The sequence below is a fragment of the Rhamphochromis longiceps genome, linkage group LG19 (genome assembly GCF_057381845.1).
Source record: "Rhamphochromis longiceps isolate RC_006_pf linkage group LG19, R_longiceps_female_GT1.1, whole genome shotgun sequence".
Taxonomy (NCBI): domain Eukaryota; kingdom Metazoa; phylum Chordata; class Actinopteri; order Cichliformes; family Cichlidae; genus Rhamphochromis; species Rhamphochromis longiceps.
Genome location: NC_140575.1, coordinates 32973072 through 32998433, shown reverse-complemented (window position 1 = coordinate 32998433; position 25362 = coordinate 32973072). Strand labels below are relative to the sequence as shown.

The 25362-nt window shown below is 39.9% G+C and overlaps 1 protein-coding gene across 1 annotated transcript; it reads left to right on the top strand.

The window, feature by feature from the left end:
• Positions 1–1959: 1959 nt before the first annotated feature.
• Positions 1960–23232, top strand: plcb2 (phospholipase C, beta 2). Its single transcript, XM_085390746.1, has 32 exons — positions 1960–2043; positions 2461–2538; positions 3742–3810; positions 4610–4750; positions 5125–5204; positions 5331–5384; positions 5470–5545; positions 5672–5772; positions 6446–6606; positions 6711–6857; positions 6945–7102; positions 7976–8058; positions 8165–8249; positions 9673–9907; positions 9989–10071; positions 10149–10245; positions 10342–10426; positions 10596–10720; positions 10981–11132; positions 11452–11616; positions 12311–12410; positions 12582–12686; positions 12890–12954; positions 13093–13183; positions 13311–13736; positions 13938–14121; positions 14601–14742; positions 16781–16845; positions 17395–17454; positions 17606–17663; positions 20163–20246; positions 22277–23232. The coding sequence occupies exons 1-32, from the start codon at positions 1960–1962 to the stop codon at positions 22442–22444; spliced, it is 3807 nt and encodes a 1268-aa protein (XP_085246872.1). The 3' UTR covers positions 22445–23232.
• Positions 23233–25362: the final 2130 nt, after the last annotated feature.

The following is a 25362-nucleotide window of genomic DNA, read 5'->3' as shown; positions in this document are numbered from 1 at the left end:
GTTCTGCTAGAGGTTTCTTCCTGTTAAAAGGGAGTCACCAAGTGCTTGCTTGTTTGATTGATGGGGTTTCTCTTTTTTTTTGCCTGTCCCGTTTGGCTCTTTTGCCATCAGAAGTATTGTAAAATACATCTATCGATCACCTGGATCACCTGTTGAGAAAGAAAAAAGAGAAAACAAGCAGAAGAAAAAAAAGAGCAACAGAATAAACAACATCACGATGATCTATGGGAATATGACAGTAAATACTAAATATTAAACATTATTGTGCAGCACATAAGATCAACAGAACACAGTGTGCTTTGAGGTAGGAGCCAAAAAGGGTGTAGTTTGTGGGTGTGATCACCCGTGTGTACACCTGTGAGCATGGACGCGCTTGTTTTTAAAAGGTTCCTTCATGTAATGATCTGCTAGAGGGTGTGGGGGGGCCACAGCCCCGTCCTCCAGGGCATGAAGCAGGTATGGAGGAGATCAAAACTCCAGACATCCAGAGGCCCCCAGAACACAAGAGACCAAGGAAGACCAACAGAGGGGGTTTCTCTATTGTTTTAGGGTCTTTAACTTATAAAGCACCTTGAGGTGGTTGACTATTATGTGTCATGCTAAGTTTACAGTTAACATTACATTTTTGTTACATTGATACAAAGTGGAAAAATGACCTACATTATAGTGGCTTGGCTGCAGAGGTGAAAATGACTTGTTTTGCAACAGCCAATCCATTTCTAAGGATGAGCGTCAGCACAGGTTTCTACACGTGACGGGTGTGACAAGCCCTGCTCTAACAAACATCTAATGGGGGTTGTTTCTAATGACTGCTTTCATTGCAATGTTTTATGGTATGGTAGGGTATGGGAGCGAGGTGGCCAGGTGTGATGTGAGTCTGATAAGGTTGTGTGTAGCAGTTTTTCATTAAAAGGTTTTATTTCTCCATTAAAATCACCAGTATAAACTGATCCTGTGGTTGGTTCACCAGAAGTCACTTCTTTGGTTCTTCAGTGGCTGACTGTTTGCATCAGATATTGCGCTGTCTGAAGGTTTATTTGAATGTTATCCAAATGGCCTGGCATCTTTTGTTGAAACAGCACTGCCCTGAGTAATAAATGACACCGTGACCCTGGACAGGTCACAATTTCATAAAATATTTAGCCAATAATGCAAAATTAAGCACTAGTATGTGATCAGATCAGGCATTTATTCACAACATATAGCAGAAATAATCAAACACTTAGTGCAACAGATGCTGCTTCAACTATAGTTTGAGGCATACATAATGTGATATGCTGATATAAATAATGCTAACTCAAAATCATTGTGTAAAGAAGGAACTCATTAACAAACCAAGTGTCAATTCATGGAAGCTAAAAGAAAAGCAAATCCTCATTATCTCCAGTTGTGTCTTGCCATTATGCCACTTATGAATTCATTTGGGGCTTAAAAACTTTGTCACTTTTTAGAACCCAGAGGATTACCCTATTATCACTTTTTAAAGGAACTATTTCCTCAGTAAAAAGCAATTTCAGTTATTGTTGTCACAGCAACAGTTAATGGGGGAGCTGGATGTTAAAAAAAGAGTTTTAAATATCTAATTTCTGCCTTTTATTATTTTATCTTTTTATTTTATAAACACGTGAATGCTTTTACTTTAAGTGAATGACAGTTAGAATCATATACTTATGTAACCTTTATCTTACATATATAAACTGTAATTTTATGGGCAACAGATTAACCTTCAGTCCTGTTTTTTTCTTTTCTTTTTTTTCATCTTAATTTGCAATGCATATTTTCTTGGGTGCGTCCTGGACACAGGCAGGTCAGCAGAGTTCCAGTTTAGTGCATCTTTTGGTTGCTAGTGTTGGAATAAGCTGGTTAATAGTTCTGACCATGGTGGAGAATCAGATAGTGGATATATTTTAGCAATAATAGGCTATTTAACTGAAACAAAGTCCACTCTAGAAGGACAAAATGAATAAGAAAAGATACTTTCTGGATCCTCCAGAGATCAAAGACTACCTGGTCAAAGGAGAAAGGTTTACCAAGTGGTCAGAGGTGAGTGAATATTGAAAAAAATTAAGCTGTTGATTCTTGAATATTAACCAGAGTGATTAGGAGTTTAAATATACATCAGTAAGTGTTGCTTATTTTCATTCTCCTGTGAGCAATACAGCCTTCTCTGTGAAATTACATGGTTCTCATCTGTTTTTAAAACACTAATCATTAATTTCTTATCTAATAACTTAAATATAGCTACAAATGCAGTTTAAATATCAGGTTCAGTATCGGCACATCGCCAAAAAGCATCTCTGTTTCACGGGTTCCATCTCAAACAATTACCAGAACCACGTCAAAGATTATTCCTCTATAATGTTGTACGGTCTTCATCTTATGATGCACACTACCCTTAGATGACTACTGTTGTCAATCAGCTCGATACAAGAAGTACTGAATAAATTTGTCTCTATCAAGGACTCAACCAAAACCGTTCCTGTCACCATGAAGATGGATCCAAAAGGGTTTTTCGTCTACTGGATTAACCAAAGCAAGGTGGGGAAAAGCCAGCAGCATTCTGATGTGTGGGTAAAATATATGTGATTAGGATCTGCTAAAGGTGTGAGATATGTAAGCGCATCATTCACCACCTTCTGGCCTCAGCAGTCTGTATAGATTATCGATCAGTGCTGATGTGGGCTCACTGTCCTACTGTGCTGTGCAGCTGGACTGTGATGCACTCAATGAAGGTGTCTAGCTGTGTTTACTCTTCATCTCTCTTTCTCTTCTCACTAAACAGGCAAGGTCTTCTTTAAATGTGCTACCACAGTTAACCAAAACTAAATTTTAAGATAAAATAGGTGTAAAAAGCAAATGTTGGCTGAAAAAATTACAGGTGCTCAAAAAACTAAATAATATAAAAGAAATGTCTTTGCTTTCTTTTTCTTAATTTGGTCATACTGGTCACCACAACTAAAAGCAGGAGGCAGTGATATAGGAAATCATATTGTTATTGTGACTGTGATGTCTACATGTTCTTCACTTTGTCTTGTGATATCTTTCATAATAGCTTCTCAAATGTTCCCCCTGATGATGCGCCTCAGATGAAAACAAAACAAAATGGAAAAAGGAAAAAAATAAATAGAGTCAGGAAAATATAATATAAAATATAATAAATAAGAGAATACATTCAACAAACAAACAAAAATCCTTAAGTAGCACTTTGCGGATCAATAATAACAGAGATTTAGTTATTACCAAGTAATAATTCTGTAATTACACCAGTATTAGCTATAATACTGGGAAACATGCTTAGCTAAATGTCACAGTTTCCCCAAAAACCATCTAATTTGTTTACGGGTAATAACAGAAGAAAAATGTAATATCTACCTCTGGCACGCTGACCCTCCTCATGATCAACACACAATATTGTTAAGTAACCATGTTTCATGACCACCCCATCACTGCTGCTATTACAGATGTATTGTCTGTTGAAAGTGAACAGGAAACAACAAGCTATCCCTACTTTGTAAAAATATCAGAATGAACTTGGCATTTATTTACTCATTTATAGGTTAAAACAGCCCTACAATATTCCCAGCCTTAAATAGCTTGTTTATTAACTCACTTATTTTACTGATGGGCAACGTGTTTTTTTTTCTACTTTGCTAAAGGGTGAGTTGTATCTAATCCATATCTGGAATGGTGCCTACACGTTGAATTTAGTATCCACGATGATTTCTTGTCTCTTGTTTCTAGGAGACAACATTCCTGGATGTTGCTACCATCAGAGATACCAGAACAGGAAAATATGCAAAACTTCCCAAAGTAAGTCCATTTGTATTATTTAATTTGTGGCGTTCACTTTGATTTAATTGAGCTTAATGATTGTGCTCTGTGTGGAGGAATCTCTCCAAGCATGCAAATATATCTGTCGAGTCCTTTGTTTGTCCATTAATATTGACAGACATATTTGCATTGCAAAGAGAGAGAAAAAAGCGCCGTGGACGCATGAACCCAGGCTACTCCTCCACAGAAACACACAGATGCACTGGCACGCAAACAAACATAAACACACACCCTACGACAGGCTGAGTCATGGCGGGAGATTTCTGTGAGCGAGTTTCGAGTGAGCTCCAAAGCTGTCAGCTGTAGTTTCGTCTCTTTTCCCACTCCTCGCTGGCCTCCGCAGAGAGCTGCATTATGCAGCTGTCATCATCCCTTACGGGAGGGAAATCTGAAAAATCTGTTCTCCTTAGGGAGAATGCATCATCACAGATGGGGTGCTGCTGAAAGCACATCCTCATCTTTTGGTCCCTTAGGACTTTTTGGGAAAGCTGCTCCAATGCTGACGTCAGGCGTGCATAGAGAGGTGATTGTAAAGCATCATACACAGGAAGGCAGCACATGTGTGCTTGTGCTCTTCATGACCGCCTTGTGTGTGCGTATATATAAGCAAGTGCGCGACTCTCAGTGTGTTGTGCATATGTTTGCATATGCTGGTCAGCATATTTGCATGTGTCGAAGCACCTTTCAGGTGTCCAATCTGTGCAGACAGCAAAGTGCTGCAGATTTAGATTTGTTTAGTCAGCTAAAACATGAAATAATACATTTTATTTGTCCACAGCACCCAAAGGTCCGAAATGTGTTTAATTTGGATTTCCCGGACAGCAACCATCTCGCCAAAACCCTGACTATCGTCTCGGGTCCAGACACGGTGAACCTGACCTATCATAACTTCTTTGCCTCAAAGGAAAAAGTGACACAGGTAATAAACTGCTGTATCTGTGTAGCAGCTGTTCCCCTTTGACTGTTCAAACACAGCCAAAGGCCTCTAGCCCTTATACCACTGGAGCCTTTGCTTCTTCTCCCTCCCAACCCCTCCGACCCCTCCCTTTCAGTCTAAATTAGACTCTGTGACTCCAACATCCAGATTTAATCTGCTGTAATGAAATCTCAATAGTGCTTTGTTCAAATACAACATTCACTGCTCTCATCTCCTAACCTAACTCTGCATCAACACCCTCTAGTGGTGAGCTTGTGCATAGACGCTTATGACCTTTTAAGCCAAACTCATGCAGACACCGAATTTCATGCAGCACCTCTGTTTATTTTTGTGAATTTAAAAAAAATGCACATTAGAACTGGGCGGACGACATTCTTGCGATCACCTACAACGCTGCAAGAAACAACGCGTGCAGGCAGGTCTTCCTGGATAAAATGTAAGTGAACATCATCACGTAATCTACAGCTTCTAGATGATGAGGGAACATAATACCATGCAATCACATCATGCGCTGGATAACACGTGCTCTGGGAATTCTAATGGAAATACTATTAAATCTTAGATATGTCCGGCTTTCTCTTCAGACCAACAAAGATGGGAAGATCCCAGTGAAACAGTAAGTTTCAGGACAACCACATACTGGTTCATTTGTTCAGCAGATACCTGTGTTTCCTACTCAGTTGTTCACTATGTTTTTTCAGTATTTACAAGATGTTCCCTGCGGATAAAAAGAGGGTAGAAAGTGCTTTGGCAGCAGCACAGCTCCCCAAAGGAAAGGTCAGAAAATAAATCTCCTTTCGAGTGGAAATACATTTTAAATTTGGACTTTATTCTTATCTAACTTAATGAAAACAGTTTGCGGTTTTCTGACAACCCGTCTGCACATTTTGTTTTGTTCTTCAGTATGACACCATTAAGCCTGATGTTTTCACTGAGACTGCCTTCAGGAGCTTTATGACACACCTCTGTCCTCGGCCTGAGATCTATGAGATCTTCACTTCCTAGTGAGTAACCTGTAGAAGTGTCCTTAACTGATCATTGTACAGCCTGAATATCACACACCTACTGTAGCTGTAGTTATGCTTTATTCATAATTAGTTTGTTATTGCATTTACGTTTTGAAACTTCCACAAATTGTCAAGCAAAAAATAAATAAATAATAATAAATTTAATGGTTAGTGGTAAACCTTCTTCATCTGGTGTTTAAATCTACTCGTTTCAAAAATGATGTCATTGTCTGTTCAAAATGTATGAAGCAAAAAATTGTCCTAGTTTGACAAACTAAAGTTAGAGGTGCCTCATGTAATATGCTGGTCTTGCACTGCCAGTCTGTGCTCCAGCTCGTGCCTCAGCAGCCTTGCCTGAGCTAAAATGGCAGGAAATTGGCCGTGATGGGGATGAGGAACCTTATGGGCATCGCTGATGCTTTTATTTATTTATTTACTTGTATTTAATCATGAAAAAAATCTGTTTTAAGAGAGTGTCCTGGCCAAGAAGGACAGCAGTGCAATCATAAGTTGCATAAATTAGTTGCACATACGCACGCATGTATCCAAACCCATACAGCAAGTAATAAAGAATATCAGAAACAAAGGTAATAATATTCAGGCAAAACACTGCAGCCTGAAGTAAGTGCAAGTCCAAGATGTGATTGTCTCGCTGTGCCCCGCCCTCCAGCTCCACCAAACCCACCATGACGAAGGAGAATTTCACCAAGTTCCTCAATGAGAAGCAGAGAGACTCTCGGCTGAATGAGGAACTGTTTCCGCGTCTCCGGCAAGATCAGATCAAGGCACTGATTGACAAGTATGAGCCCCTGTCCAATAATTCTAACAGAGGTGAGATTCAGCGGTGGTCACTTTGCTATGCTGAGGATGGAATAATGGGCACAATCACCCTCCTTATGTTTTTGCTTCAAATGGTCTCTTGTTCCCATCTCCAGGTTTGATTTCTCCAGAAGGTCTTTTATTCTACTTGATGGGTCCAGAGACATCAGTGGTCATGCAAGACAGTCTGGCCAAGTCTCAAGACATGACCCAACCCATACCTCACTACTTCGTCAAGTCGTCACACAACACATACCTAACAGGTCAGAAAAAAGAGAGAAATGGATATGATTTCTTTAAGATGCTGCTTAACAATGTGCCTTATTTTTCATTTTTCTCTCCCTGTGCAGCTGGTCAGTTCTCGGGCGTGTCCTCCCCAGAGATGTACCGCCAGTGTCTGCTCGCCGGCTGCCGCTGCCTGGAGCTGGACTGCTGGAAGGGTAAACCTCCAGATGAAGAGCCCATCATTACTCACGGCTTCACCATGACCACTGAGATCCTGTTCAAGGTTGTTGAACATACTCATGTGCCCTCAGTCTCCCACCCTCCAAGTATTTGAAATTTTTCCTCTGCAACTGTTCACATTACCATATTAGGAATATTCCCACCTTTTTAATGTCGTGCTGAAATGTTAGTTTTGGGGTTACTGGAATTTTTTGGCCACAACTAATGACCATCCACCAGTGCATAGAGCTGATGTAGTTAAGTACACCTACATTATTATCTTTTCTTGTCTTCTATATAGTATAGAAGATAAGGAAAAACGTAAAGGGTCCACTCTAATATTTTGCAGCCTTTACAGAAAGGAAAGAATGGTAACGATAAACAAATTTAATATTCAAATTTCTAGTATTATTTTTTTGGTGTTAAAAATTGTGATCAGAAAGCGACGGCTGAGTCCAAGTAAATGACCGTCACCATTTTCCTGCCAGCACATCTTGAATGTGCAACATCTAAGCTTCTTGCACACCAAAAAGCTGCTCACACTTATCTTTAATTCATGCTGAAGAGCACATTCGAAACACGAAAGTGTAAGTACACAGTAACACACAAACACACTGATAGGCCATTCTCTTACACTCAACACTTCCATATAAGGGCAGCAGGAGATGAACAGCCCCAGGCCGAGGCACAACGTGCAGGTTCAGTTCAGCAACATCACAGCCTCTGCAAGAAACACCTCTGCAGTTTGACACAATGTTCATGTTTTCATAATTTTTATTTTAGTGAGCTTGTTTCTTTTTTGCTCTGCGTCTCATTAACTTCTTGAAGTTTTCTAATATGCTATTGCCAGTTTCATTTCTTTAAATTTAAGTCCAAAAGTAAAAATCCACTTTTACAAAATAACAGCTAAAAGGCCTCTTTTTGTGACACTTGACAGGACGTGATAGAGGCTATTGCAGAGAGCGCCTTCAAGACCTCACAGTACCCCGTTATCCTCTCCTTCGAGAACCACGTTGACTCGTAAGAGCCGAGCTTTAAATAAAGCCGTGTCATAACATGCCATTAATGCTGCTGTTCTGATGCACGTATCACGAATAATAACAGGCATTAATGTGATTTCTTCCAGGGTGAAACAGCAGGAGAAGATGGCCAACTACTGCAAAACCATATTTGGTGATGCCCTGTTAACAGAGCCACTGGACAAATACCCTGTGAGTGAGTACACTGCTGCAGCACAGCCAGCTGTCAAAATAACAGATAAAGTTTAGATGCTATCATGCTACGCTGGGTGACTCGGATGAGTTTCGCTATTTAATCACAACGACATGAAGGCAATAAATGGCAAAGTTCAAGTTTCACTGGTGTGTTTGTTGTCCTCTGTCTTGTATCTGCTGTAAGAACCTCTCAGATTCCCAGAAACAAACTCTGTCAGCTCCTCTTAGGCCTGCATGTGTTTATATTCCTGAGGCTGTGTCTGTTTAACTATCTTAGATGGTATTAGGGACAAAACCAGTGTTTTAGAAAGGAGGTCAGCAGACAGTTTGAATCCAGGCCTCAATTTTTGAAGTATGAAAAAAAAGATGTTTATTTTATATGTTGTTAATTTTATGTTTGTTTGTTTGTTTGTTTTTAAAAAGGTTTAAGTAAAGGCAACAAGCTAAATGGGAGAGTGACCATCCGGCTTTTTATCAGTGTGCAGACAATAAAGGCAGCTTTCATGATGGTATTTGGGCTAAATTATTGAAGTGAGGTAATGTCAGTGAATGCAACATTAATGTAGAGGATGCATTCAGGTTTTCGATGCATCCAAATGCCTGAATGCTTTTTTCTTTTAGAAGGTCAAGCAGTCCCTGTGGCCATGCATATGATCACATGATGACCTGACTGTCTTAGGAAAATTAAACACAAGCTTTTAAAACAAATTCTTCTACTATTACTACTATTAAAATAATAGCTATTATTGTTGATTATGTGTAGAAGAAAAAGGTTAAAGTCTGCACCTTTCCATTTACTATTTTGTATTCTTTTTTGTTTTCTTTTTTTTTTTTAATTTAATTGTAATTCTGAAAATTTGGAGGAGTATGTTTTTGAAAATTGAGCAAAAGGCAAAATAAAAAAAGGTAAATAAATTAATAATAATAATAATAACAGTTTTATTGTATTTTACTGTTAATTAAAATACTAAACAGTCTCTCCAAAACGCAGCCCAGGATAATAAATAAAAACTGCATAGCAAAGAAATAGGAAGATGTAATAGGAGTATGGCTATACCATATAGTCCACTATGTGAATGTCTTTTTAAGTTAACCTGTCAATAACAGCCATTCATTTCATTTTTTATTTAACTTTTGTGTTTAAATTACACGTATTTGTGCATATGCAATGTTAATAAATGAGGGCCATTGCTTTCCACTCAAAACAGCTTTCCTTTAATGACAGACTACATTTGTTTCATGCTCAACAGCCAAACAAAAAACAGACTAAGTTGATTAAATTTAGCAATGACACTTTGAACATTAAACAACTTTGATGTAAATCCCTCTGAAACAAAAGTAAGAGTATAAGTTTGATGTTTTCTGAATATAATCGATTTTGTCATTGTTTAAACTTCTTGTTTGTGTCTCTAACATTCAGCTGAAGCCGGGCCAGCAGATCCCCAGCCCGTCTGAGCTCCTGGGTAAGATCCTCATCAAGAACAAGAAGGGCAGCCATGAGAAACCGGCCCAGAATAAGAAAACTGCCGCAGCAGCCGCTGACCAGACCGCAGCCGCAGCTACGAATGCCCAGGCCCCGAACGCCACTTCCCAGGATGAGGCCAACCCAGCAGCAACCACCCCGGAGAATCAAGATGAAAATGAAAAACCACAAGGCAAATTCAGTTATACTCCAGATTTAGACGTGTGATTTTATTTCCAGGTGTCACTGACACTGTTTTTATGTGTTTCACCAGAACCGGAAGCAACTGTGGAGGAAAATGAGGAGCAAGAAGACACAGAGGAACAGGATGAGGAGAAAATGAAGACATCAGATGAGGTAAATACTTGTTTTACATCATTTGTTCCAGCCAGGAGAGTCCAAATATAAGTTAACCTCCTTTTGACGTCCCGCAGGGCACAGCTGGACAAGAAGTAACAGCATATGAGGCCATGTCATCCATAGTCAACTACATCCAGCCCAACAAATTCATCTCCTTTGAAAATGCCAGAAGTATGTCTGCAAACAACAAATTTAACCTAAATTCAAACAAAACAGGTACAACTCGATGTAACCTTGGTAACGTGTCATTTTCTTCTCCCTTCACAGAGAAAAACAAGAGTTACGTCATCTCTTCTTTTGTGGAGACCAAAGGGGAGGCAATGATCGCCAAGAGTGCCGTTGAATTTGTTGAGTATCCTTTAGGAGTGCATCACATGCTGTCATGCTCGACAAAAATGAAAACCATTTAAGTATACGACAAATTTATTCTATGCATTCAGTTTATTGGGGTCGGGGGGGGGGGGGGGGGGGGGGGGGGACACAGAAATATAAATAAATGATTCCCTAACTGTCTACCTAAGATATAATAAGAGGCAGATGAGCAGGATTTACCCCAAAGGAACAAGAATGGACTCCTCCAACTACAATCCCCAACCTTTTTGGAACGTTGGTTGCCAGATGGTGGCGCTCAACTACCAGACGATGGGTAAAAATGGAGATATCACACTTTAAAATGCTCAGAAATATACCCTTTGTGAATGTTTGGAACCGTCTACCGTTCCTGTTTAAATACAGTTTTCTGACACACTGATGACACTGTGTGTTTTAGTCATTTAAAATCTATTCTGTTTATTCGCCACAGCAGGTCAGTGTTGCACCTTTTTGTGCTGCACAGGCCTCTGTTCGCTGCCTCCCTTTAAGCTGAAGACAAGTGGCGTGAATGGGCTGTTTGTGTTTCACTTACAGATTTCCCCATGCAGCTCAACATGGCCCTGTTTGAATTCAATGGCCGAACGGGCTACCTCCTCAAGCACGATGTGATGCGTCGCAATGACAAGAAGTTTGACCCTTTCTGTGACAGGATTGACACCGTTGTGGCGAGCACACTGACCATCAAGGCAGGTTCACGACCCTGTTATTACAGAGTGTCTCTTTCTTTAACCATCAGTGTGGGCTCCTATTATCTGTGGAAGCTGAATGTCAGAGTAATTGAGTTTCAAGCTCCATCTTTTCATCATTCTGCATGCAGAGAAACTCATGAAGAATTAGTGCAGTATGTGTATAACAGATGGCTGTTTTGGCTTTGGGAAGTTTGTCCATGTTGTCCTTGTGTGATATCTTAATAAAAACATAATTTGCTTCATATAGGAGTCCAGCTGTTCAAAAGTCCAGACTTGTATATATAAGTCGTCCAATCATATCTACTTGTCTCCATAGATCTATTCGGGGCAGTTTCTGGCTGACAAGAATGTAAAAACAGGGGTTGAGGTGGAAGTGATTGGGCTGCCAGGAGACCCTAAGAAGAAATACCGCACCAAGTGGTCCACGACACCCAACGCCATTAATCCAGTGTGGAATGAAGAGCCATTTGTTTTTGAGAAGGTGAATAAAATACCATGTAAACATTTTCAGCCACTCCTCAGTCTTCATATTTTGATGTGAAGGCAAAAACAGAGCTTGTACAATTATAATGAGCTTGAAAGTCAGTATTTGGTATGAGCACCATTTTTCTTCATCACATCCTGAACTCTCTTTGACAGGAATAGTTCTTCAGGCTCCTTGAAGGACATTCAAAACTCTTCTTTGGATGCTGCCTGCCTTTTGTTCCGATCTCTGTTAAGACGATCCCACACTGCTTTAGTAGGGATGAAGGTTCAAGACTGATAGTGTTTTATTGTGTGTTTGGGGTCATTGTCATGCTAAAAAAATGAAGCCATTGCCATTTAGATGCTTACCAGATGTTGCACCTCCCTCCTGACCTCCTCCATCCTTTTCACACCTTGAGTTAGATACCTGTATTATGCTTGAATGGTTTATACATCAGTGTTAAGCATCTTAACAAAAACACATATACACACAAAAGCATTCCTCTGAAAATGCCCAGGTACAAGGACAGGATCGAAAAGGAGTTAAAAAGCAGCCGGTGTCCAAAGAAAAATGTTGAAAGAAATTCAGAAAGCCTGGAGAAATCATACTCAAGACCACTTTAAAATATTACAAGAAATTCTGGCTCCTTGATGAATAAATGAATGAAATGATGTGTCACTAACATATCTGTTGTTGTTTACATGGTTAGATCTTGCTGCCAGAATTGGCATCTTTAAGAATCGTTGTCCATGAAGAGAATGGCAAATTTGTGGGACACAGAATCATCCCTCTTGATGCCATCCAGTCAGGTCAGCGAAGCTGAGAATATTTGAATTCATACTTCATATAATATACATAATTAAAGCAATGAATCACTCTAGGCCTCAGAACATTTGCCAGCTTGTTTTAACCAGCTTCTGCATCAGGCAAGCTGCTGCCTTGCTTTTATTTCACCAAGGTTTTATTTTCATGTCCTGCAGGCTTCCACCACATCTGCCTGCGCAGTGAGAGCAACATGCCCCTCACTCTGCCTGCTCTCTTTGTGTACATTGAGGTCAAGGACTACATCCCTGCTGCCTTTGCGGGTGCTTAGCCTTTTACTTTGTGTTTTTGCAAAAGAAGAAAACCTCTGCTGCGAGTGAATCCTTGTTGCCAGAGTGACAGTTAGAGAAGAGAAGACTAATGTAGTTTGGAAGCATTTTTGTTTTCTTCTTTGTCTTCGTACCCACACTTATGTTTGGTTTAAGAATAAATCATTGTACACTCATTAAAATGGTTTGTTTTGCAGATTTCACAGATGCCTTATTTAATCCAACAAAAGGCACAGAGAAGACCACAAAGCCTCCCAAACAGGTAAAAAAAGAGAGAAAAAACATCATCAGCAATACCTTTGGATTTCCAGTAAATCCTAACAACACTAATTGAGTTCCTGGAATATAACCACTTGCTAGATTGTTATGTTCCTGTCCTTTTCTTCTTTTACCCCCACAGTCATCTTCTGACTATGTGTCTCCCTATGAGTTGCCTCTTGGAGCCCAGCCTCCCGCAGACCAAGCTAAAGAAAGTGAAGCCCCTGCTGCAGGTAATGAAGCTTTAGAGGATGACACTTCAGATCTTGCATTGCAAAGATTTTGAGCTTGTCTGTGGCTCACACAATTGGTCTCAATGCTGGTGTATTTGAAGGTGCATTTAATCACTTCCTCCTCTAGAAAAAGCTGCATCCGAACCTACACCGCCCGCTGATGCCACTGACCAGTCTCCACCAGCAGCTGGTGCAGAAGAAGCTAAAAAGGAGGAAGAAAGCAAGGCAGAGACCCCTCAAATTCTCGATGAAGCCCCAGCCGATGCAGCACCAGATACAGGAAGCTCCAGATCTGAAACCCTTCCTGAAGCCTCTCCTTCACCCGAGGAGACCAAAGCAAGCCCGGAGCCTGAAGCGGCTCCTGAAGCCAAAGAAGAACCGAGCACCGAGTCTTGCACAAACCCCGAACCTACATCTGATAAAAAAGAGGAAGCCAGTGCAGCTGCAGAACCTGCTGAAGCGCCTTCTGCTGCGGCCGTTCCCTCTCCAACAGTTGCAACCACCGAGTCTGCAGGATCAGGTGACTCATCTCAGCCGCAGACGGGCAGTGAAGGTAACACTGCAGCACTTCATGTGCTGCACTCATCATAGTTTTCCTTTTGTCAATACACTCTGGATAAAAGCGCTCTGACAAGGATAATACAGAACAATTTAGAGTTATTTTTTGTTGAATAGATTCATTATAATTGCATATCCAGTGCTGAAAAGTAAGAAGACTCCACAAAAAAAAATCCCCTTTGTGTTTGTGCTGCAGAGCCTTCGACTGTGACTACTGAAGAACTGACACAGCACAAGAGCTATCAGAAGGTCATCAAGCGTCAGGAGAAAGAGATAAAAGAATTAGAAAAGAAGTATCAGAAAAAAGGCGAGGATCTGATTCAGAAATACTCCGACTCTTTCAAGGCCCTCAAGAAGAAGGTTTCAGTGAAGAAAAAAGAGTAAGGGGATGTTTTCCTTCCCAAATTTGTTTTCAAAGAGCTTTCCAGAGTGAATCTGCAGCTATATATTTTAGCTAGGGTGCTTGACAAAAGAGCTTTTGATTATCCCGCTGGAAGGAGACAGTCCTGTTTCCTGCAAAGCAGCGCTCAAATCTCCACAAATTAATAGTGACTCACTAATAATGTTGCTGTTTTTGGATTAATAAGACTATATTTAGAAACATGAGGAGTACAGCTACAGTTAATGTGCGTTTCTAGCTGACACTGACTATTAAGATGAGGATGAAGAAAATGAGTGTCTGCAGTGTTTGTCACTGAGCTGTCAGAGCAAACCAAGTGTTACTAAAGGCCAAATAAGCATTTTGTATAGTATTTTCTGGAAGCTCATGGTTGTCAGCTATGAAGGGCAGTGGCTGTTAGTCAATAAACTGTATTGCCCACACATACTGATTTATTGTGTCATGTTATTTTTTCACCAGGGGAGGTGACAACACCCCTGAGTCCAATGGGAAGACAGAGCGGGTGCAGGAGCTGAAGGAAAAAATGACGTCTGAAATAAAAACACTGTTTGCTGAGCAGTATGATCAGATGAAGAAGAAGAAGGAGCAGTGTGCAACAGAGGTTAGTGACACTGAAGGTGACAATAAACACATTACACACATTGCAGCCAGATACTGTGCTTAAAGGCGCACTAATCAATACTGTCATAATTAACAGTGAACCAAATGATTACTGCTGCAAGTGAAAGGTCCCCTCAGCTCTATGGAATATTTCAGGATCTTATCTGCTCATTATTTTGGTTTTATGACTCACAAAACACCGTGTTTGTTCAGTGGCTTACTCGCTACGTGACACAGGCAGCTGTTTTCAACTCCAATCAAATCTATTGTGTTCCACCTGCCCAAATACCAAACATGAGCCAGACAAGTATAATCACTAAATACTGTAAAGCCATCGTTTCTATGTGTGCTGGAAGACGGTGAATTAGGAGATAAAGGAGATTGGCTATCAGGGTTATACTAACTCAGTTGGACAGAAACATTAGTCCAGAGAAACATGACACGTATGTCTCTTGATTATATGAATACAGTTACCACTTTATAAGGCACACACGTCCTTTTGCCTTCATATTTTCGTCTTGTAATAGATTCAAAAAGACATTTAATCCATACTGACATGATAGCATGACACAATAGCTTCAGATGTCTCAGCTGCACATCCATGATCTCCCTCACTGTTATGTTCAACCAATAACCAGTTTGAGATCATCTGAGCTTTGCGACATTGTGCGGTATCCCGTGGGAGGCAACCATGCCGATCACACTGTGGTCACATATCCCTATAGGGATGGACATTGTCAGCCACCAAGTGTGCAAAGAAAATATCCCCCAGACCTTCATCACTACCAGTAGCAGCCTCAACTGCATCATTCAAGTCAGGATGGATCCATGTTTTCATGTTGTTTATGCTACAAACCAACAAATATCTGAGCAGAAATCAAAAGTCATTAGACCAGGCAGCATTTTTCCAATCTTCTGTTGTTCAACTTTGGTGAGCCCATAAAAATTCTAGCCTCCATTTTCTGTTCTTAGCTCATAGAAGTGCACCGGGTGCAGTTTTAGGCTGCAAATGCTCTCCTGTATGGCTTGCTTGAGATGAGCCGTTATTTGAGTTATTATTGCCTTCATTTCAGCTAAAAACTGTCTGGCCATTCTCCTTCGCCCACTGGCATCATCAAGTTATTTCCACCCAGAAAACTCACTGGCAGATCGGCATTTTCCGAAATACTCACCCTTTCCATATTTAAAGTTACTTAAATCACATTTTTCCACATTCTGATGCTCAGTTTGAACTTCAGTAAGTTTTTTTGACCATGTCTGCATGCCTTAGTGCACTGAGTTGCTGCCATGTGATTGGCTGATTAAAGTGGCTCGTGAGTGTAAATCAGTTAAGACATGATTTACCCCAATTTAAGTAAAAATCAGGATGCTGATAAGACATCATGAACTCGTTCGGTGATATTATTTAAACGTAATCTGCTTTGAAAAATAAAATATTATTTTTATTTTGCACGGTGATACCTGTGAGGCCTGTTTCCAACGTTAAAAGAAGTAGGCTTATATGGTAACAATGCTATGCATTTAACACTATTACTAGATCTATAATGTTAATGTTTGGAGCTGTTGCCTTCCTACTGTTGTAAAGTGTTTCTAAAAGGCATCAAACGGGTATGATATTCACATCCTGTCCTTACAGTACAAAGTGGCTTATAAAAGTAACAACTGAAAGACAAACTCTTCTCTGTGTGCTCTGGTCACCCCTACAGCCATTAGTCTCCTCACTCTGAAATCTCTGTTATATATTTACCTGTTCACCTCAGATTAATGTCCATGATTCAGGATGTAGTCACTATTTCCTCTATGGGCTCTCCTCGTTGTGTGTTTGGGATCATGGACAAGCAGAGGCTTTATTAATTACACACCAACTGGATTGCTGTTACTAATAGTAATCAATCTATATATAAAGAATCCGCTTGACCCCAGTTTTTGCACAGAAGCAAACATTTTCATTCACATTGTTACTCACAGCTATTCACATCTCATGAGTTGGAGCTTCATCCTTACTGTGACTGCACCATCTTCTTATTGTGTTGTGACAGAGACTAGCCAAACTGTTGGAGATGGCCATGGAGAAGCACGCCATTGAACTGAAAACCCTGGAGAGGTGTGAGCACACATGCAACACATTCAGGACATGATGCGCACATGAAGGAGCAGAAGGCTTTGCTGAGTCCATCCAATCTGCCCCTTCAGACTTTGCCGTGACAGTCTGTGTGTGTGTGTGTGTGTGTGTGTGTGTGTGTGTGTGTGCCATTTGAGGTGAAATATTTGACATTTAGCAAAGAGAATACCTCAAATAATGAATGAATCACCTCAGCAGGCGGGTCTTCCAATGTCCTTGGCTGGGCTTATGGTGTTATATCTGTGTGTGTGCATCATCCCAAGTCCCCAGCTGGCAGATGGTTATCTCAGGACAGCCATTATCCAGCAGGTGTTTAAACAGCAGTAGGGAAGCAAAGGCAGGCTTGATCATCTACCTGTCCACTCAGGCACAAAAACACAGCATTCAAGCGTTCCTTTCACTATAAAGATAAGGTCACATAAGACACACACAGCCCTACAACTCTTGATTAAAGGAGAAAGGGTGTTTATAGGGTCACTTTTCAGTGTCAGATTTGAGATCCTCACATGTTCCCTTTGTCTTGCTCTGCAGCGAAACCAAAGAAAACAAGAAAAAAGCCAATATGAAATGTTCGTCCACAGACAAAGCAAAGTAAGTTCACGACATTCAGGTTTTATTCATCACTCTAAGTTAGTTACAATTTATTTTAGAAAGACAAAAGAATTAAGAGAGCGAGAGTGAAGATCTGAATTTTTAACATTTTGTACAAGATGATTAATTAAAGATAAATTTATTCATTCAGGCTGAAAAAGGCAATGAGCACTGAGATGCTGGATGAAGCGAGTCAGTCGAATGCTGCCGTGAGTACAGAAGTTGTTTCAAAGTGATCTAACACAATCAAACTTTTTTTTTAGTTTGTGTGCAAAATAAAAGGCACTGTTTGACATTTGTGGTCATCTTTTTGCTAAAAGCTAAGCTGAACGTAACACTACAACCAGAAAAAGGGTTACCGTAGCCTAGAAAAAGGAAAATGAGGGAAACACTTTACAGAGGTTCTCAAATTTACATTAATCAGTAACTGGACTTTTTTTTAGTTTTGTCATTCTAATTAGTTTATATTTTTATTTTGTTTTGACTTTTTGGTTTTAGTTCAGTTTATTTTGAGTTTCAGTTCTTGTAATTATTTGTGTATTGAGGACAAATGTCAGAGGCAAGATGTAAGAAAAGCAGAACAGATATTACATTAAAAACAGAACTTTTTAGAGCAGTTGACTCAAAGTCTGATACATGTCCAGACTCTCAATAAAAAGCTTCATAAGGTAAGTTTTGAAAAATAATTTCACCAAATGTACAAACACTAAAACTAAAAGGACATTTTCCCTATATTGTTATTTTATTTTAGTTAATTTGCTAAGCTTTATTTTTTTAAAGATCTAGTTTTAAGTTTCATTTTAGTTAACTATAACAGGCTTGCACTAGTAACCTTTCTTGTTACCTTTAAACAAACACCTGCTAGCTGTTTCCGCTGTAATCTGTTGTTGTCTTATGCTAAGTTAAACATTTAGATTTTTATGCTAAGCTAAACATTTAGCCTTTTATGCTAAGCTAAACATTTAGCCTTTTATGCTAAGCTAAACATTTAGCCTTTTATGCTAAGTTAAACATTTAGCTTTTTATGCTAAGCTAAACATTTAGCCTTTTATGCTAAGTTAAATATTTAGCTTAGTTGCAGCTTTACTGTACATCTGTGGGCACTGGCTGAGACAGGCTAAAGCTGTGACATTCAAATCATGAATGTTACTTTGTAAAAAAATATATATTTTTATTTTTATTATTATTAAAGGAAGATAAAAGCAATGACATTGGAAAAATAACAAAATAACACAACACTGGCAGCAATGCAACTTAGTAATGAAAAATGCTCTCTTTCAAGGTAAAAACCTTAAGGATTTTCTACTTCTGGAAATAAAATTTGAAGGTTGAGTTTTACTGTGGCTTTCTATATACTTGCTAACACACTGTTGGCTAGTAACCGCTGGCATTCTGGCAGGAGATAACCCTGCAAACCATGTGAGAGTGCCAACTGTTGTACTTTCTAGCACTAAAATAAACATGAAAGGAAAGAAGCTTATACTGCAAAAAAGGCAAACAGGAGAAGGATCGGTTAGAGTTTTGCTATGTTCACAGATGAAGAGGTCATTGCTTTGAAACTGCAGAGCCAGAAACCTAGGGGGCCTTATGTTTGACTGGAAGGCTGAAAAATTTAAAGGAAGACCTTATTTTCACAATTTTACAGTTTTTCCTATTAATTAAGCTCTCCACCATAGCCACTCTGTAATTTTACACATCTATCATGTAGAAAACTAAGATGTATTATTGAAATTGTACTATTGCAGGGACCTAATGTGTAGTTGAACATAGACAGAAAGGGGAGTTTCACTCGTCTGGCCCACTTAACCGCAGGCTTTATGAGGCACACGGTGTAAAATGAGCTTAACATCCCTGTTTTTAGTAATTTTCATGTACTCACGCATTACCAGTACCAGATCACATATAATTTAGCTGTGTACCTATTGTTAAGAATGCCAAGATTTGAAGAAAGCATGGAAAAATAATACCCTAGGCATGCTAAAGCCTTTCTCTTTCACACAGCTGTAGGTACACCCACACACGCTTGAACATGCACACACATTAACTCACAGCAGGCCACGCATACACAAACTTACACACGCTTTCACCCAGTGAGTAAAGTGCAGCGGGCCCTGACCATAGGCCAGGCTTGTCCATTACTCAGAAGCTGTTTACAAGCTAATCCATGTGTGGTCGATGACTCACTGAGCTTTGCTTTTGTTCCTCCGTTGGCTCATCAAGATTCAGGCATGATGCATCGGGGTTAAAGACTCAGCTATTTCACTCTGCTCCTCTCAGATCGACTCAGTTTAGATGGCAGAAATCCCCCCCTCACTTTCATCCCTCCACACATTTGGGTCACATTGCAGCTGGTGTTGATCTACTTAATCAACATTTCCCCATTAATTACTGCAGATATTTATAACACAATCACTTGTTTAATCAGCATAGGCTCAGTATTGAATGCACAAGTCCAGTTGGGGGATCTGTAATCTAACTCGACAAGTGCAACCTGTGACTTAACTGTATTGATTCTCTCTCTCAGGTTGCATCCATAGATCCCACGGGTACATATGAGCAGATGAACTGCTTATATAGACACGCTAACAGTCTTTATCGCAAACTTGATACCACATGCACATTCCCATTTGCTCGCACACACTTCAAAACCACAAATCGATAGTGTTTTCCACTTGCAACATGTTTTCTGCTTTGTTGTATTGTTACAGTCTTCAGATTACAGTCCGCAGCAAGAGGCTCTGATGAAGAAACAGGCTGCTACACTGGAAGAAATCAAGACCTTGACCAATCAGGTACACACAAGAAATTCAATTAAAACGGAAATTATTGTTTTTGACAGTCCCATTCCCCTGGACCAGCTAACTAATACACTGGGGTCCTATGCCAGCCATCTCTCTTATACCGTTAGAAATCTTGGAGTAGTCCTGGACAGCTCACTCAAGTTAGACAAACAAGTTGCCTCAGTTGAGAAAACGGGTTTTTACCAGCTACGTCAAATCTCCAAGGCAAAGCCCTATATTCCACATAAAGACCTTGAAAAGCTTATCCATGCCTTCATTACTTCGAGACTAGACTATTGCAATTCTCTGTACATGGGCCTCCAATTCTCTCTCCTCCAGCGTTTGCAATTAGTTCAAAATGACGCAGCACGCCACTTAACTGGCACCAGAAGGCATGATCATATCACCGCAGTTCTAGCCAATCTACACTGTCTCCCTGTTAAATACTGTATCATTTAAAATCCTTTTGTATACTTTTAAAATGTTAAATAACTTGGCGCCCAGTTACCTAACCTTCCACCGTGTCTGCAGTTGTGCAACTCTAACTGTTTTTAATTGTTTTTAACTTTTTTTGTTGCCTTTGATGTAATCTGCTTTGCTACCTTGTGTGAAGCACTTTGATGGACACTGTCCTTTTGAAATGTGCTATAGAAATAAAATATTGATTGATTGATTGATTGACACAGTAACACCAGGGCACACTGGTTTTATTTTTTTTCTCTTAGAAAAATGAAACTACACTTGCACACCTTATTCGTGTTTCCACTAAATCTGCATATTTGTAAAAACCTCTGACGACAGCCAAAACAGTCATGTTTACCAATAGAAACTCTGAGAGGTCCTTGACTCCTGATCTTTAGAAATGACTATACTTTATTACCTGATTTTTGGGGGACTGTCACAGAAAAAATAAATACATGTCCTTGCATTCTTTGGCAGTTCCAGAGTCCTTTAAAAAATTATTCCCAACGCTGCATAAGTTCTTACGTAGGTCTGCCCATCAGTGAGTAAAAATTAGAGCATGTCGCTTGTGTGTGAGCTAGCATCAACCAAGGGTACTCACCCATTATTCCATGTCACGCACACTGATTGGGAATAACCTTGTGACCGTCTGCCTAATTTTGTGCTGGTCCCGCTTTTGCAGCCAATACAGCCCTGACCTGTGGATGCAACTACAATGGGTTGTCGACCAGTACCCGACCTTGATAAAGATAATGATAGAGATTTAATGTTTTACACTGTACTTGCAAAATCACAGAGAGAATTTACACAAACCTTACCTTCACTGTACCAAGAGTTTTTTGGATTTTTCTGTCCAAACAAATGTAGTGTAAATCTGACTACATTGATGGACTTATAGGCATCTATAATCCAAACTGAGCCAACCACCAAATTTTTGTTTTTCAACCACACTGCCAACCACGGCCATCTGTCCTTTCAGTGGATGTACGTAATGCTGCGGCGTGACACATCCAGTTTGGGGGATGCAGAAAGTACACATCAAGCTCCCACCGCTGTAAATGATGTCAGAATGTTTTTTATGACAATACTTTGCTTAGGATTGGTGAAATGTTGGCAGTTATTATTGTGAAAAGAGGTGTGAGAAGACAGCTTAGACACTGACGTGCGAATGCCAGATGGACAGTGTGTTTTTATGTCTCACTAGTAGTATTAGCTTGCAGATAGAGTTTTCAATATTGCGAGAGGCGGGGGAAGGAATTCAAGTGAGGCTTTAAAAACAGATGAATGAAGAGAACTGAATGTGAGCTAATGTATGCAGCTGTATTTAACATACTTACTGAATATTGAGCCACTTTTTTTCCATATTGGTAAATCCCTCACTCTTATTTGCAATCAATCAGTCAAACTTGGGTATAAGCCAGTTGAGGTCGATCTTTACTTTACTTGCACGAGCACAGAAAATCATTCTCTAAAGATTATGATAAGCACCTGCCTAAAAAGAAAAATGTGTGAAATCATGAAAATGTCAGCCCATTCTCTTGATAATCCTCTGACTAACCTTTGGCCCCTTGTGTTGGCAGCTCAATCAAGAGGCCCTGAAGGAGCACGATCAGAAAACAAGATCGCTGGCACGAGAAGTGCGAGAGGCCGTTAATGTATGTGTGGGGGCGCACTTCCCTGAGTTGGTCGACGAGGTCGACAAGAGTGGGGGGGGAGTGGGCTTCTATGGAGATGTCTTCCTAGGTTAGATGTGCCTTTTGATTACCTCTCTCTGTGTAACTCTGCTATAAATGTTTTTTTAGTTTTTTCACTTTTATATCTGCTTTCAAACTGTTACATAACCTATAATCAGGGCGCGGATATGAAATCGTAGAAGATTGCTTAATGAGAGGTTCTCAGAGTGAAGTTGCAATTTAGTTGTGCTAATTCATAGGTGGGTGTATACTTTGGGGAGCTGATAATGAGGTTTTCACAAATGTCCAGGTACTCCAAAATTAGATGATTTTGAAAAAAATTTTTTTAGTTTCTATTTAACTCTTTATTTCTGTTTCTTTTCACCATTAAAAAACCCCCACCCTAAATTAGGCGACAAAGTGACAAATATCTTGCAGATGTGGGCTCTGTAGCTCTAAAAGCCTTAGAGAGGTGCTTGTGGTCTCCTTTCTGTTCTCTTAAGTTAAAAATGGGACTAAATGTAGATGCAAAAATGGGTTATCAGAGTCTGCAGGGCTGAGCGAGAAAATGGCACATCAGTTTGCATGTGTGATAAGTGCTCGCTTGGACTCTGTGATGTAGCCACTACATATGTTTTGCAAAATTAAAAAACAAACAAAGGTAAATTTGCTTTGTAACAAGCTTGAAGCTCCTGTGACATCAATTCCACGTATACGGCACATCCTGTATTGCATGTAAAACATGAAAGTTTGGAAAATGTAGACGATTGCTTATAATGTGGCTCAACCTATTTTTAGTGTACTCTTTGGATTTTCTCCTATTCTATTCCTGTGATGAATCGATGATTAATAAACTTACAGTTACTCGAAATATGTGTTATTTTTCTATCACTAAAACTGCTACATCTTTGAGGTTGATTTGTTAAATTTCTGAAGGGGAGGTTTGTCTTTCTTAGCTAATCCCTGAGATATTATATTAACTGTAATTTGTTGAAGTTAAGTGATTATCATACTGACACATAGCAAAATGATATGAATCATCATATGAAAAGCAAATGAAGCTGAATCAGTGACTGGAACTTAAGTAAAGAGGTGATGGGAAATGAGGTTAGGTATTGTCTGCCAGTAACCCTTTCTCTTTTCTCCTGTCCACTGTCTCTCTTACTCTTTGCGCATTGCTTCAAACCTCAGTGTAATTTTGCACATTATAACCTGATTCACAATACCACATAATTGCTATGTGATGGATCACGTGCTCTCTTAAAACCAGAGCTATAATAAAGGCACGTGAATCAGAGATAATGCAGGTAGTCTGGGTAAAACTAAATAAATAAATAAATCCGGAAATTGCAGGGTTTCAGCTTAAATTTCAGCTACTTATGCACTGTATCCTGTGAGAGTCATTTTTTCCCCTCACGTGTTTACACGCATATGAATGCATTTATTAGTGAATGCAGCTTTTCTCTGACTCATCATCCCGTGCAATCTGTCCATTCATTTGATTTCCTTTTCCACGCGACACCCTTCTTCTGAATCAAATGACATGAGCGACATTTCAAAGTGGGGGATCTGGATAAATCTCTAGGAGACACAGCTTGTGCCCGAAAGTCCTGCCACCTCATGCACAACACAGATGAACTGTTAGCTTTCGGGTGTGAATCCAGTCAGCCCTGAATCACTGGGCTAATTATCTTACATAAGGATGAAGACATCTCCAGCAGGTTTGTCTCAAACCAGCTGGAGAGGGATGGCCTGAGCAGGATCTCTCACCGACAGGAAACACATGGCTACTCAGTGACACTGGATGAAAAGCCAAAAGGAGGAGGAAAGCGTTTCCGTTCGCACACATAAATGAATCACAGAGTAGCTGCAAAAGCAAAAGTTTTATACTGTTTTATTTATCTGTGAGATAAAAGTAAAGGTAAAGAATTTCCTAAGAAAAGCTAATTAGATCCTAGGTGGTTTAAATGAATGGCATATGGTTGACCTGTCGCCCCCAACCAGTTGAGGTAGACGGCTGCCTGTTAAAGGGTTTTTTTTCCTTCTCACTCTAACCTAGTGCTTGCTCATAGGGGGTCCACTGACTATAGTGCCTTTCTCCCTATTATTGTAGGGTCTTTAAATTTAATAGAATCTAATTAAAAAGTCTTGATATGTCATTTGGTATGCAATATACTTTTTTCTTTTACTTTAACCTCAATCTTTTTTTTAATTTTGAGAAATTATATCACTTGAAAGCACAAAAAACTGTTAATAGCTACGATCAGTGAAATTGTACTGAATCCTGGCAGTGGCTGAAAAGACAGTACTAGCCTTTGTCTGTTGCCGTCTGTGCTCAGTTGTGCCTCCCCTTGCAAAAGACCAGAGAAACCAAATTCTGCAATCAAAAGCAGAATTCTGCACAACAGCCATATGAAACATTGAACATGCAAGGTTAAACGAACAGCTGACAAGAGATTTGGTATTTTTCAGTGGAATAAGCTCTAAAAATAGGGGTACTGCGAGGTACATGCACATTTTTTTTCTACTTGTTATTTCCTGTGTGAGGAAGCAGGTCTGACCCACAGGAGGTGGAGTCAGGATCCGTAGCCCATCTTGGCTCGAAGTGGATGCCATCCTAGATGAATATTAAGCACCCACACCACCCACATAAACACCACCCACATAAACACCACCTGCCGAGGCTGCACTGTTCACAGCCTGTTTGTGGAGGATTCTGCGAGCTGCTAACTGCACTTTCTGTTTTTAAAGAGAGTACAAGATTTGTGAAATTGGTTGATTTCTGTTCCTGGGTGCCCAACATAATCTCATTAACATTATAATTCTGGCATGGGATCAGCAGCCCAATGAGTGTGGCTCATCGTCGTCGCAGTCACCCTCTTCTCCACTGTATCGCATGAGCGCTGAGGGCCTGTGAGAGGCACCTCCACCTCCTCAGAGATGCAAATTTGAGCGTCCTACATGTGTTGATGATATGGCCCTTTCACTTAAAC